At 40.6% G+C, this 15,384-nt stretch overlaps 1 protein-coding gene across 2 annotated transcripts in view; it reads right to left on the bottom strand.

Moving 5' to 3' along the window:
- Positions 1-979: 979 nt before the first annotated feature.
- The window catches only part of rap1gds1 (RAP1, GTP-GDP dissociation stimulator 1), a 35,252-nt gene continuing 20,847 nt past the window's right edge, over positions 980-15,384 (bottom strand). For both annotated transcript variants that reach the window (XM_030431689.1, XM_030431690.1), the window contains 10 exons: positions 13,170-13,298; positions 12,433-12,558; positions 11,464-11,607; positions 9,619-9,750; positions 8,277-8,411; positions 5,610-5,735; positions 4,988-5,127; positions 4,647-4,773; positions 3,959-4,087; positions 980-3,861 (listed from right to left, as the gene is read on the bottom strand). In XM_030431689.1, coding sequence (XP_030287549.1) covers positions 3,734-3,861; positions 3,959-4,087; positions 4,647-4,773; positions 4,988-5,127; positions 5,610-5,735; positions 8,277-8,411; positions 9,619-9,750; positions 11,464-11,607; positions 12,433-12,558; positions 13,170-13,298 — 1,316 coding nt within the window. In that variant the 3' untranslated portion in view covers positions 980-3,733. The remainder of the gene's footprint in view (positions 3,862-3,958; positions 4,088-4,646; positions 4,774-4,987; positions 5,128-5,609; positions 5,736-8,276; positions 8,412-9,618; positions 9,751-11,463; positions 11,608-12,432; positions 12,559-13,169; positions 13,299-15,384) is intronic.

Consider the following 15,384-nt stretch of genomic DNA (forward strand, 5'->3'; position numbering starts at 1 on the left):
TTGGGTGAGTAAATGCAGAGTGCAGCTGAGCTCATATGTATGTGAACAAAGTAAAATGTTCTGTCCACACCCTGTCTTAATACACAGTAATGACCAATGGTGGAGCGCTTCGCACTTTTTAAAAGTGCTTCAAATCCGAGAATTCTCAGGCCTTACGGAATAACCTGAGTTCCTGCAGACAGGCCAAAGAGGTTGGCGTGTCTGTTCCAATTCTTCCCAATGAGGAGGTCCTAATGAAGGCTTTATCGTAGACAACTGGTCTTGTTTCAGTTTCTTGAAGACATTTCACCTCTCATTCAAGAGCCTTCTTGGTGTGTCAGCTAACAGGCTAAACTCCACACCGACCCTCCAGTCAGCAGTCAGCATGGACGAGGAAAGACCCATTTACCAGTTGGATCCACATAGCAGCCTTTTTAGATATGCCCAAAAAGGAAGAGGTGCAAAGTATCTGGGAGCTGTTGGAGTTAAAAGTAAAGTGAGCTTTCTCCAGCAAGGCTGACAAAAGGTTATGAATAAATGATATAAACTCTTACTTGTTCGGAGGGCGAAATCACATGTCAGCATGCAGCTTTTCACTATAAGGTGATGAGAGAAACTGGGCAGCAACCCTTGATAAATGGAACCATGCATGCACAGTGATTGTCTCATCTTTTAACAAAATATTTCATCAAACTGGCGAAACAGCTGGCAGGCCATACTCCCAACTTACTTGTCACCATACATTATAAGTTGTATTTTTGTCACAATTATGCTCCATATAAAAAACTGAATTTCAGCTACTCTCTTGTGTATGTGAAGGCGTTTCCATTAATCTGTCCAGACATGTATATCCTTCGTCGAAAACTAGGAGCGTACGTCCTTAATTATAAATAACGGACAAAAAAATAGCGTGTAACTAGTGTGTGGAAATGAGGTGTTAAGCATTATGGTTTGTGTTGGAAAGAATTAAACATGATAATCTGAAAAAGGGACAAAGACAGCCATTTTACTTTTTATTGATGATGTAATAAGAGAGGACACTTCACTGATACTGTTGGAATAAAGACATCAGCCATCACCAGCTATCATCTTTTAATTATCTGCAGAGTTACAATCCTCCAAATGTACAACTCATGACATTTACAACAAACATTTAAAGTTTATAGTATTTTTACGCAGTTACTATGGATACATCTCCACTGGCATGTGTCTTCAGAAGAGCACAAATCTGATAAATAACCATTCATACCTTTAAAAAAAAAGCGTGGGCCCAGACCGGCAGACACACCGTGGCATGTTAACAGAGTGTCGGTACAGTGTCGGACATGCTGAGATGCGCATGTGAGCAGAAATCCTTTGACTAGAAGAACCAGCTGTCGTTCGCACAGAGAGCCCCGTCTCTGCAGGGCGTGGTGCTGCTGCTGCTGCTATGGTGGTGGTGGTGGTGGTGGTTGGGGGGTTTTAAACAGCACGCGACTGTGTCTGCGTTCAGTTACCCATTCTCACAAGAATTTAGACTTTCTTCCAGACTGCCTTCCCCAGGTAGTACATTCACAACACACACATACAAACTGTACACACACGTAGGAATGGTGGCTGCTTTATTTCAGACGGTAAAATGACATTCTGGCCTCCTAACGTAGCACAATGTGTTACTATATGATCACGGAGTGACTCTTGATCTTCGGCTGTAGTTCCTCAGCTTACTTTACTGAAATTAGTCTCATTAACTACTTTGATTTTAACTTATCTTGTTCTTGGCTGCTTTTTTATTCCACCATACTCCTGTCCATGCAAACATTAAAAAGAATTAACCTTGGTAATATTTTCTTGATTTTTTTTCCACAATGCAACAAAAAAAAATCAACAGTGATTCATCAAATTGGGATGCATTGATTAGACTTATGTTAAATAGGCAATCTTAGCAACTTGTTAGATGAGGAAAAACTGCCAGCTGGGTGAAAGTAAGCAGCTGATTATGTCAAGAAATGTTGCTAGAAACGTGTCACCAGTAAAACCATTGTTTCCATACGGTACAGCAAACCTCTGTTTTTTTTAGACGACCATTTCTTCTTTAACCACATTTGATCGTCCAGTTGCGCATGCAGGCCCACTCCATTTGTTTCTCCATCTGCGCACCACGCCTTTTTGCATGATGCGCTTTTCCATTTCTAAAGCTGTTGTGTCTTTAGCAACGACATTTATTGTGATTGAGACCTTACAAGAAATTACTCTGACTAGGACAAGTCTCTATAATTGAAGTCAATACCAACCAGGTGACACAGATTTAGCAAGGGGCCTGTCTCGTTGTTGTTCATCAAATTTTTTTTGTTATTTTGCACCCGGCTGACATTGTTTTTAAGCCACCTTATATGTTGGCAAGAAGACTGCCCATCATATGCAAAGTTTGTATTTACAACAATCTTCCTCTAATCTTTATTAAGGAGCTGTTCAGCGGCGTAACTGTCCAACTTCCATGATATGCAGTTTGATTGCCCTGGATCAGGTCTAACAGAGCTCCGACACAGGTTGTACATCTATCAATTCCCTGTTTCGTACTCATCTTGGAGCTGAGCTTGACTCACATAGGTAGACTTGATAATAGCCCTGCTCTCGACTTTGTCTGCTTCACATAGTTCTTACATGGTTCTAGTTCAGCGATGGGTGGAGACTTGTGGTGCCTCTAACTAACACTGTACAGCTGTTGGGGCGGGGGGGGGGGTTAGGAATGCTGAAATACAAATCTGATAAAATCTAATGGATCAAAGTCTAAAAGAATAAGTGCAAAAGAAGGGAGTGTACAAGACTGGAGGTGTCAGTGGAGGAAGGCTGTACTTTGGAGTATGCAAGCGGTAGAGGGGTCAAATGAACACGGTCACACCTTCAACAGGACTACAACATGCACAGTTTCTAGTCAATTTATACTCGAGCTACATGGGACACGACTGGGCACATCATGGATGGCTGCTTTTTTTTTTAAAAATGAAAGAAAAATCACAACAGGAAGGGGTTTTTTTTTTTGTTCTTTTGTGCACATTTTTTCACTGGTGGGTTACCGGCGGATGGTATCACAGCTATGGTCGTAAAAGAGTGTCGTCTCTTATCTATTGCGTTAGGCTGTTTATGGCGCCTCAGCTCCCGCGGAGCTACTTGTAGCAGAAGATGCATGCACAAGTAGAGGTGGGGACCAGGGTTAGACTGATGTGTCGGCTTAAGGAAAAACAAAAACAAATCGTAGTTAGTTCAATGGTGTGTCCTGCTTTAGGCAAAGCACTCTGCTGAGCATTTAAGGGGTGTCAGTCTGTAAAGCCTGAAATGAAACATGCGTCACCCTGCCTTAAGGACGTGCTAACCCACCTAGATTAATCTCATTATATGGCTTTCAGAGGAGAGTTTTGGTGTCCCATAGAAGTTTAAAAACAGTTTCAGAGGCTTCAGAAGTTTTTGATTCTGGGCAAATTCTTTTAATTCAAAGTAAAAATGTAATTAGAAAATGCTCAGATTTTAAGATTTTATGTATCAGCACAAAGTCTTGGTGTTCCAAGTCAACATCAGTCTAACCCAGATGGATATGGGCGGGGCAGACGGTCGGGGGTAGAGACATGACGTATGTCTGGCTGGCAGTTAACGCGACATGGTACCTTGGCACATGACGATGGGGCACGGGAGAGCAGTCATGAGGTGTCATTGGGTGATTAGGTGGTCAAGGCAGGCATTTGGGTGGATGGGTGTGGGTGGGGTTGGACACAGTCATTTAGCTCTGGGCAGTTAATCGCTGCTCTGTGAGCGACGCCTGGTGTGACACCGTTTTGTTTTCGTGAGCCCTCAGCTTGGACACCACGTCAATGAACGCCAGGCTCTGGACTTCTTTGTGGAGAGGCTCTAAAAACGAGGAGGAGGGGGACATCAGAATCTGGTATTGGATTAACAGCTCTATAAAATATAACAAGAGTGATTTTAAAGCATATGTAGGTCTTACCTGAGCCCATGACTGCACAGATGAGGATCATTGAGTTGTACTTGATCTCTGGTGCACTCCTCTCGTCTGACAGCAGCTTGTGCAGCACTGACACCAGGCTGGCTCCGACAAAATCTTTCTCAGCTGCAACTGAAATCCATAAACAAGGAGTGCGTTACCATGATGAACACGACAACGTGTTTTAGTTCTCTACAGTATGTGTTCCAGAGAAAAAGGGCAGGTTTGCTTGAGGATACAATAAATAATGCAGGCCAAAATGCATTCTGCTTCCATCTTCAGAAGCCGCTGCTTTCACTTCTATTCTGCTCTGCGCACAGTTCAGGTCTTGTCTAAACTTAGTCGGACTTTTTAAAAAAAAATCATTTTTCATCAAAAAATAAGTAAGATCTCTTTTCTTTAATGTGACTGAGGCATTTAAGTTATGCATCAAACAAGCTCATTTCTGATAAAGATATTTTATACATTCTACAGATCTTGTACAGTTTTAGGCAGAGACAATGTCCCTGCTGACAGTGAGGAAATCCTCAATGCTATAAGGCTCCATTTATTTTCATATTGCATATTACCACTAACAATTAATAAATGCTGTGGATTCAAAATGTGTCCTCAATTAAGAGCAACGAAAAAAAGAAACCTGACTGTTCAAACTCCTCCAGAGTTAGCAAAGAGTAAAACTGTATGCACTTACCCAAATCCAGCCCTGCTATGAGACCCAAAGCCACCAGTGCTTCATTCTGCATAATCATATGCTCACTAGTTGCCATGGTAACTAAGTGCTTGACGCCTCCTCCCTGGATGACCGTTCTGACGACTTCCTGCAAGCCACAAATTCATGCACTTAAACAAAGCAATCCTGGGATGTATCGTCAGACAACCACATACTAGTAAAAGAAAGAAAACGGTGAATGTGTATCTTTAAATATAAACAGTACATGTCTTTTCCTGTATGCAAACATTTATAATGAACAGTTAATAAAGACCTGCAGTGTCAGGCGTGTTTAAAAGTGCATGTGTAGCGTGGTTTCTCACCTTGGACTTGCTGTGTCGGATGAGGGCCGACAGGAGCCTGTTGGACTCTCCCATCACTCCTGCGTGATCTTTGGCTTCACACCACTCCACTAGCCTCTCTACCAGTTTCCCATTGGTTCCCAGCTGGTCTGCAGCTTCAGCTGAACCCACACACACACACGCAGGTTTAATGTCATTTACTCTAGTGTCCATTGTCACTCAAGTCCAGTGAAAGCTCATGATTTTTATCAAATAATAACCCAGGTGCATTTTACTTATTATTTGATTTGTTTTTTTTTTTTATAGATGAGGCACAGCAGCAGTTGACTGAACCACATTTGGTTCCCACCCTGATTATTAAGACTTTCTGTGCATGAAACCATCTGTCCACTGTCAGGCCTTGCGCAGCAGTTACCATATATGAGTGTCTTCATGACTCAGAACTGAAGCTCTTGAGGTCTGGACTGCTAAGCTCTTAATTATCAAACTACAGCTCAAACGGAGCTGAGCCGAAAAGACTCATTATTGCTTGAAATTGGACCAGCTTCACAGTCAGTAATGTGCCGACAGGGTCCATTTGTTTGCTGTGATGATTTTCATGCATCATGCGCAAAGATTAGAGTAAAACAGATGATATGTCTACCTTGCGTATCGATGAGCATACGTAACGTTCCCAGGAGTTTAAACTGGACTGGAGGCATCTCCGATTGCAAAAACTTCAACACCACATCTGCTACTCCAGCTGACAGCATCTTAGATTTGTTTACCACTAGAGAGAAGAGAGACAGCAGATTAAAACACTGTTCTGGCAAAATAAAATGAAAACCCAGGCACACGATTTTCACCGAATATCAGACCATTCTCTGCAGTTTGCAAATGTATTTTATGCTTCGTCATTCAGGCAACACATCTTTCATCTCTCGTCTTCTCAACTGTTTGCTGGAGCATAACTGCAGCGAACTTTTCAAGTAAGTAAAACATGTTTTACAAGAAGAAAGAAATGTAAATGTATTACAGCATGTATAAAAAAAAGAAAGAAGTAAAACAGAATATTACTAAAGAACACATTAATCATAAGACCTGATTATAAACTGTCAGTAGATGTAGATGTTTTCAATGCGTAACAAATCTAACAGGTTACTGTTGTGGACATTGACAAAGTGGGACTGCTGGAAGTCCGCCATGGTTTGTTGAAAACTAAGAAAAAAAGAGGCATCGCCCAAAACAGGATAGGATTTCTTTTTGTTGCTGTTGTTCATAGATTACTTTTAGGTAATTTTCTAGGAGGGATGCTACTGGCATCTGTATTGTTTTGCAATTGTACATAAACCAATGGCTACTTTTTACATGCATAGGTCTACGGCTGGCTATTTTTATTTTACTAAAGAAGGAAAGCAGAAAGACCTCAAGGAAAATGAAATTGTATACAAAAAATAAATGCTGTACACACCACATTTATCATTAAAGGACATTGTTCAGTTGCTTTTTTGTTTTGTTTTTTTAAAATACTGTGATACATTTGGTACCATGGTCTATATATTGTGGTGATATATGAGATTTTGATATTGTTACATCCCTACTTAGGACCCACTTCAAGTGTGTTGCAGTGTCTGTATTGGCAGACACCCTGCCTTATGTAGCAACCTGGGTAATTTCAATGTTTCTGGATACATGTTTAGTCACTGCTGGTTCCTAATAAAAACTTTGAATTACAAATAACCAATAGCTTTAATTGTAAATAAGTAATAGGATATGAAACGTGTAAAACTGAATTAGCAGAGCCACTTTGTTAGCATGGATGCTTCAATAGTACTGCAGGGATCGAGACAAGCGCGTCGAGACACATCTTCAATCAAGTAGACCAGTTGGTGGAAACGTAAATCCCTGCTGTGCTGACTAAAACTGAGTGGAGCCAGACTGGGAGTTGTATATTAAAAAACACCACAGGTTACATTCTTTCCTCTGCTCTGTTTGTTTGACTGAGGGCAGGGTTGAGCCACCCACACACACATACACGAACACCCACACTCGAGGCAGAGAGGACAAAACATGTGCCTCAGCTGACTTCAAACAAAATGGGGTTGTGCTGTAACGTGGACTATTTATTTGTGCTTTACAACATAACCACCACTAACCAATTACAAAATGTAGTTTCATTTCTCTGATTCACTGTTTTGTTTACACTAATATAGCTCCCTCTCTTTTATCACTCGCTCCACCGCCACTGCTCTCCATCTCTTTCACCCATTGCCCAGGCATGGAGAGACCAACTTTGAATGGTGCGTTTACAAACAGGAACGAACAGAGTCCAAAAGACACACCCTTTCCAGTGGACCTCATGGGATCTTATTTGACAAAAAACTTGAACACCAGTCAATTAGGAAAGACAGATACTTTTTTTGATCCTGTTTGAATTTAATACATATATGATGTTTGTCAGTTTCAAATATTATTTTCCAGTTTGTTGTTAATAAAGAAATTATGTATTTGTCTCTCTCCATTTACTACCATACATATTTTTTCTGATACAAGGTCCCATGGAGTCCACCAGAGGGGCTGTGACTTTGGCTTTCTATTCTGCACAGCATGCTTTTAAGAATAAAGGGAAAATATCTTTAAATACGGACTCAGTTGCCTGTTTATTAGGTACAGCTAGCTAAATCTAATGCAGTATGTTACAGTGGGACGGATGCTGATAGTGTTGCTGATATTTTGTCTAGTATATTTACCTGAACCTCAATGATATGAATGGCCTAAACAAATTAATAGAAAACACCTCTCTAAAACAGTTTTAACTTAAACTTAAAATTTAGTAAGTGAGTTACTTAGTAAGGTTTGGATTTGGACCAAACTTGGTTTAACTCAGTGTACCCAAAAAACTGGCAATGAGCGTATGTGCAATGTGCTCCTTAGAGAAAAGTTCCTTTCAAAAACTGGAAGAGCATGTTTTCCTCATGTATTGTCAATAATAATTGGAACATGTGACGACAATTGCTCACTTAAATTTGTGTGAAATTAGTGATATTTACAGATGGACAGTCATATATCCACATCATACTAGCATTTCACTATGGCTTTATTGTCCGTATCTCGTCTGTCTGTATCACGTCATCATATTCATCGCTACTTATCAAAGTCAAACTCCATGTAAACAGATAGGGCAGGCAGGAGCCATGCTGCAGCAGAAAAGCTGCCTGAATGAACACAAATACACGTGAGTGAGCAGCAGTTGCTCAGCAACGCAGCAGTCACACACTAAACAAGCAGCCAGTGTGGCCAGCCTGAAAGTTTGACTGATGTAGCAGCTTACCAGGTATGGCCAGGTTCCGCAGAGCGCTCAGTGCGGCATGTTGAACAGTGACGTTGCCCTCCTCAACATGCCGGTCCAGCAGCTCCAGAAGCTTCTGCACTATACCAGTGTCCACCATGTGGATGCAATTCCCATCTACACAGATATAAACACAAGAGGAGACACCATGATGTTGTGTCAGACACTGTTCAGTGTTGGGTCTTACACTTACAAAACCCTGTAATGAATCCTGAAATATATTAGAAAATTAGTATTGATGTTATCAGTTAGTCATCACTTTCGCAAATACTTTGAAACATCCTTAAGTTTAGTTATCCAACAACCTCTGTATGTCCACAATCTGTGGACCACTTTATTTTTGTCATTAGACACCATATATATAGTCCACCATTTTAGGTTTTTGCTAATTAGCATTAACTGAAAAAAAACAAAAGCGACATCTTCTTTTTCAATTTTGATTCAATCAACAGAAAATTTGGAATACAGCATTGTGGGACAACGATACACAATTAAATTACGAATGAGTAAGATCAGTTTAAAAATATGGCTGCAATCAATCAAAATACCTTTGCAGAAGGTGTGGCTTAGATTAATCATTATCACACTTGATAGATATGCTCAGATGGAGAAGGAGGTTGGGATTAGTTATACAACATAATGTTTAGCACAACCCATAGGGGGTGCCACGAATACCAAAATCTCATATCTCAAAATCTGCGTCACTTAGTTTCAGAATTTTTGATTTGCATACTCTGGTCGTGATTATTAACCAAAATTTGCAATACCATATTGATTTGTGCAAGGGGGCAAGGCCTATCACTTTACAAGCAATAAATTGGTTACACCATCGCAACATTGGAACACCTCATTAATAATTTATAAAATATCTTTAGCCTGGTAGACAAAAAAATGTTGAAACCCGCTCACTGCCGCTTCCTAGTTTCGGCCAATTGGGTGTCTTGAGCATGAAACAGCTTGAACCCACCAAATAGCTGCCTGCAGCTATATTTTGTCTTTGTTGTACACTATTGTTATTTGCTGCTGCAGTGTTACACTTTACAAGCAGGCACAATAAACATTTTGGTCGGTAACTTTCCTCCGGGAGGCTCATCTCACCAGAATGTGCAGTAAAACTAAAAGTATTTTTTTGGCCTTTTATGGTTTTATTGTTAGTACAGCTGAAGATATGACAGGAAACAGGGGGAGAGAGAGGGGGAGTGACACGCAGCAAAAGGACCCTGGCCGGGAGTGGAACCCGGGTTCGCTGCAGAGCCTCGGCACATGGGATGCGCTCTCTACCAACTGAGCTAAACGGCGCCCTACAATGTGCAGTGAAACTTACCGTTGCGAGCAAAATTAGCAATGGCCAAAGCCCCAGCAAGCTGCAGCTGATGGTTATGAGATGGAATCCAGGACAAGACCCTCTGGAAGACGCTGCCCTTTCCTCCCTCAAACAATTTCTGCATGGACTCATCTACACAACAGAGGAGAGACAGGTGAGGGGACAATCAGTAAATATAGATGATTAACTTCAGAGATACACAGGGGTGTGCCATCTGGCCAAAAAACATTACAAACCATTTACCTGCATCCACAATCCACTATTCATTTGACATATCTTATTATATTTTCTCGATTTGCGACTATGAAAACACATTATTGTATTAAATATAGTACTGATGAGGATTCTCAGTCATTCAGGTCATGATAATTCTAAGTGCCGTATCGTAGGCAACTGGACTTGTTTTGGTTTCTTGAAGAAGTTTCACCTCTCATCCAAGAGACTTTTTCAGTTCTAACTAACTGGAAGGGAGTTGCAGGCTTTTAAACTGTGTGGAAGTGTCCTTACACAGTCATTATGGACACATGAGCTCTGAGTTTCCGAGTCAGCACTTGGGAGTCATTGACCCAACTGTCTTTCATGTGGGTTGCTAAGGCTAGGTGAGCCAAGGTGTGAATGGTTGTTAAGCTATCTGGGGAGGAAACTCAGCACAGCATTGTAGGTGGGTGATAAGTAATGTTGTAGGCCACTCCTCTGTTCAAAGACAGTCGTTCCAGTTTGACATATGTAGGATGTCCCCGACATAAGGAATTAAGATGTTGTTATGTTTTCTTGTCTCCTCCTCTCTGTCTGCTCTGGATCTTTAAGTGATTTTGACAAAGGTCCAGTTTGGGTAGCCACAGGTTTTAAGTGCTTCCCTGATTTGCTTCTGTTCTTTCTTCTGCCACTCTGTCTTTGTGGGTACGGTCTCAGCCCAATAGAACCCTAAACCACTGTGCTGGTCATTTTTGGTCAAGATAATAAAAGAAAGTTGTATCTCTAATGAAAATAATCTTGGGTTGCAGCACTAAATTGTTTGTAGTCCACCATTGTGTGCTATTTTTACTGGCCAAGTCCGGTGATTTGACAGACTCAGAAAAGAGAAAAATATCATGTAATCTCAACCTTGCACTAGATGATGGTTTTAACAGCACACTACAGTCTGTACCTGCATATGATGACAGCAGACAGAATACTATCAACAGTCTTTAAGTGGATCTGTCAAGCACTCATGGCACATGCTGACAAATCAGTGCTTAATCATTCGTTAGATGTATGAACGGAATGATGATAAATGGAATAATGTTGTTTTAACATACAAGAATCTAGATGAACATCTGTAAGACTGGCTGCACTGACTCCACTTAGTGTATATTTATAACACACCATGTTCAGGTCTGTTCCCCTGAAATTAAATATTTGCATAGAGGCTGAATAATTAATTCTCAACTGCAGCACTGGACAGAAGACCGTGTGCTCTTATATTTATACTCACACACAGTATGTGTGTGGGTTATACTTTCTCACCATAAATTAAGTCAGTTTTGGGATAATCTTCTCTGATGACCATTTGGCTGTAGGATCTGTGCTGCTACAGTAATTTGACAGTTTGAACAAAGTATGAATTTTTAATTACTGTTACACAAGGTTCTTTTTAAGTTTGAAAATGGGTCCCTGTTAATACAGTATGCCACGGAACTGGATTAATATGAGCTTTTGAACCATAATCCACATCTCCTTGTTGCTGAAAAGACTGTTAAATGTTGAACAACAGAAAATATTGATCCTGTTAGGATTGCATTAGTAATGGTGTCATCAGGCGTTAAACATTGGTCCCACGTACTGGACAAGCCCTGAGGTGTTTACCTCCAAGCAGCAGGAGAACCATGAGGTCGGAGGCAGTCTTGAGCTGGGCGATGTCCTCCTCCCTCTCTCCATCTACAGTCTGAGCCACCACCTCCAGGAGACACTCCACCAACCCCGCCTCCACCAGCTGCAGCTTTATCACATCTGGCAGGAGGATGAGACAGAACCACAGTGAGCACTGAAACACACTGCTGCTGCAATGCAGTGCTGCATATGATATTCATCATGCTTAGCACACATGGCACTCCTCACAGCCCGGCATAACAGCAGCACATAAACCCTAACAATAGAATGTCTCATGATACAACATTCTATTATTAGGGTTTATGTGTTATGTGCTGTAAATCACCAAACTGTTACCATCATCACATAAACTGATGATGTACATCCATGCCTGACAGGTCGAGCCTGTCCAGCCATTAGCCACTTTCAGCAGGCCAAGTTTGGCCAAAACTGCTAGTTTGTAAAATGTACCATCTACATAGATTTAAGCAATCCAACCAATTAATCGGTCAACCTCTAGAGGAGACAGAACAAGGTTTCTCTAGGGTAGACTTAAGTAGGACGTCGTCCTGGAGACTGACAATGTGGGAGCACCCAGTGTGCCTGGAATGGTCATAACAACAGGCATTAAGACGCTCTTTGCTGTTGACACACACATGCACGCACACACACGCCGAACGCACGCACGCACACACTCGCAGCTCTTGAAAAAGAGCAGCTGAGCAAATGCAGGAGCCGTCTGCCATGACTATGCAGTTAGCAGCTAGCCTGGAACGCATGACTCACACTTGGAGGATAATTTACTACAGAGTAGGTGGACATCTTCATCTAAATCTTTATCTAAAGGCAGGAGAGAACACTGCAGTCTCTCACTATTTGGTGTTTTGAATCTCTGGACTTCCCATACCAGGCATTTTGCAGAACTTAATAATGATATAAAAATAAAAATAAAAAAACTAAAATTACCATTTTCTGCAAGTGGAGCCAGAACCTCAAAGATCATCTCCTTCTTCTCGTGCTCTGTCTGCTTCTGGAAAAGCCGCACCAGCTCCTCAGCGATATTGGTGGAGGCAAACTGCTCTTTGCTGGACTCTGAAAAAACAGAGGAATATCACAGGCATGTCATTAAGGAGAATAATTCCTCTCTTCTACATCGGACATCTTATGTGCAGTCCATTGAGATAATTATTACATTTTTTGCATGTGTCAAAGTATTTCTAGACCCGGCATGAGGGAATTGTGAATCATGTTTAATTTTTAAGATGAACTGAAATCTGTTTTTACAGTCAGAACTTGTGCCTCTGTCCTAGCCCCCTTTCACACTGCCTTTTCAAGGCAGGAATCTTGAGCTGATACTCTGCCTTGCTGTCTGTGGGAAAGATACAGATCAAGAGGGAAGGGAAGTTTCATTCCAACTCTGATCCACCAACGGAGGTAGCGTAGGTGTGTCAACAGAGGCAAGACAACGTCTGAGTGAAAGGGTAAGCCGGCAGTGTGGGACAAGAATGTATCGGTCTAATGGTGTTCAGTCTGACAACTAAACAGATCCTTCACTCATCAAATAAAAGAGAAATGTCCCACACTTCAACCCACAAAAACATGTTATTTACTCAGCAGCAATAAATGATGGTAGATAAAGTTCCATTTCTGAATGGTTGGAAAGTTTGTCAGCTCGATATACATCTATATTTAAGTATACTCACCAAGCTCAGCCAAATTCCCAAAGGCAATTAGACACATTTCTGTCAGGGCTGTGTTGTGGGAATGGATACCTAGCAGCTTCACCAGAGTGGGTATCACACCCATATTTATCAGCTGGGCTTGTAAGGAATCTGCAAAAAAACAGACACACAGAAAGACTTGGTGTCAGTCAGCTGTTCTAAACAGAAGGTAAAGCTGAGGAGACGAAGAGCCAAACGTCAAACAAAATGTAATTTTTACTTGAAAGCTGATTTGTTAAACAGTGAGCATTTGAATAAAATTTTCTAAGTGAAGGATTAAAACACTGTGACCTGCTTCCATGAAAAGCAGAAGATACTGTTATGAAAGCTTAAAGCAGGGCTATGGCAGTTTTATTTAACAATTTCTTCCTTGAAATGAAAATGTGAATGAACTGGTGCCAGAACAAACCTTATTGGGGATTAATCTAGTGAGCTAACCCAGAGATTCTCCCAATTTTCTGTGTCAACTGTTCTGTTAACTCCACCCTGGTATTGTTAACCGTTATGCACTATTTCATTCAATACAAGTTACTGCAGATGAGCAAAAAAAGATCTCTAAGCAAACATACTTGCTACAATAGTTTAGCAAACTTGTTTGCTGAGCTTGGAAGCTAATGCTAAAAGCTAAATGCAAACTATAATATTTTTGTGTAACAATTTAAACAACAAAAAAGGAGGTTTTAAATAAAACTGACAGGGGACACAGCTGATAAACTATGATAGCTTCCTCCATTTTGGATTAACCTGCTCACAGTCCCTTCAAATGTCATCGTGGTCAATACCTGCTAACCCATATACCCCAAAAATTGAACTTGACGCGAGAAAAGTTAGCAGATTTACTTTACCTCCAGTTGGAATCCACTAATCGCAGTGATTCTAATGAAAAGAACATAATTCACTGCAAAATGTTACATTTAAAGAACTTGTGTGACCAACTCTGCTTTTCTGGTATGACTGGTGGCTTAAGCTGGCTAATGTGGGTAACTCTTCTCAGCTTGTATTACTGACACACTACGCTTACAAGCCGGCAACACTGGATGGCTGCGTCCAGCCTGTTAAAATTAGTCATTATCATTTAACAAAGACTTACAAAATAACCAGTCCTACCTCAAGTAAATTTGCGAAAAAACAACAAACTCTAATACAAATACTATAATTTCTGACATGGGATTACCAAGGCCAAAGCCCTACTCTATGTAAGACAGCAGGGTGGAGATAGAAACAGTTCCAGAACCTTAAAAGAAGGGTAGATGCATTTCCCATTTGGTGACAAGGAGTAGTAGAGCTATTAGAGATATCTGGAGATCTGGAGAATGTACCTTGATGTTTTAATTCAAAAACCAGAGTGAATGAATCAATGGTGAAGGAAGAATGGATAAATGAGCAGAACAGAGGAAGGAAAGAAGGAAAAATCTGGTTGAAACAAGACTCACAAGGACCATTTTTAGATCATTACTGGATGTCAGTCAGAACAGTACCAGAACAAGCTCAACCCTTAAAACCATGTTACTGTAAGAAGCAGCGAAAGCAAACAAAACTGAAACTGTATGTGCTATTTGAACGTCAGTAAATCATTATGTACACTTATCAGCCTCTACAGAATTTTTATACTGTGTGCCATAAAACAAGAATGGAAAATTTGATGGATGGCTTGATGACACAAAACAGTACGAGAGTTCTCTTCTTCCAGTGCAGTTTTTTGGAAAGGCAAGAATCGAAGAGGCAGAGAAAAATGTCTTTATGAGGCCACTACAACATTTCTTGGACCTCTTTGAGTGCACACTATTGTTTCTGCTTACTTCATATATTGTATAATCAGACAACATCTTGATCGAAATATTTCAGTTTAGCTTGTTGAGTAGGAAGACTTTGCAGTACAGAAGTGAGCCTGAAGTCCATCAACACACACTGGTATAATTTACACTGTACAATGTCTTCTCTAGTTCATATCTTAATCACAATTCTTTCAAAATGCTAATTTTAATTTTGAAATATAAATATTAACAGAATATATATATTTTTAAACTGTAATATCTGTAAGGATACCCATCAGAGACTGTGTGCTGTGAATATTAGCACACCATGATAGTTACAGGGATGTCTTAAATATACTCGTCTTTATCTAAAGAGATTCAATTAATCCGATGCAGCATTTTGTGTTAGTACATGTTGAGTTGTATCAACATTAGCTGGATAT

This window comes from Sparus aurata, chromosome 10 (assembly GCF_900880675.1).
Source record: "Sparus aurata chromosome 10, fSpaAur1.1, whole genome shotgun sequence".
Lineage (NCBI taxonomy): Eukaryota > Metazoa > Chordata > Actinopteri > Spariformes > Sparidae > Sparus > Sparus aurata.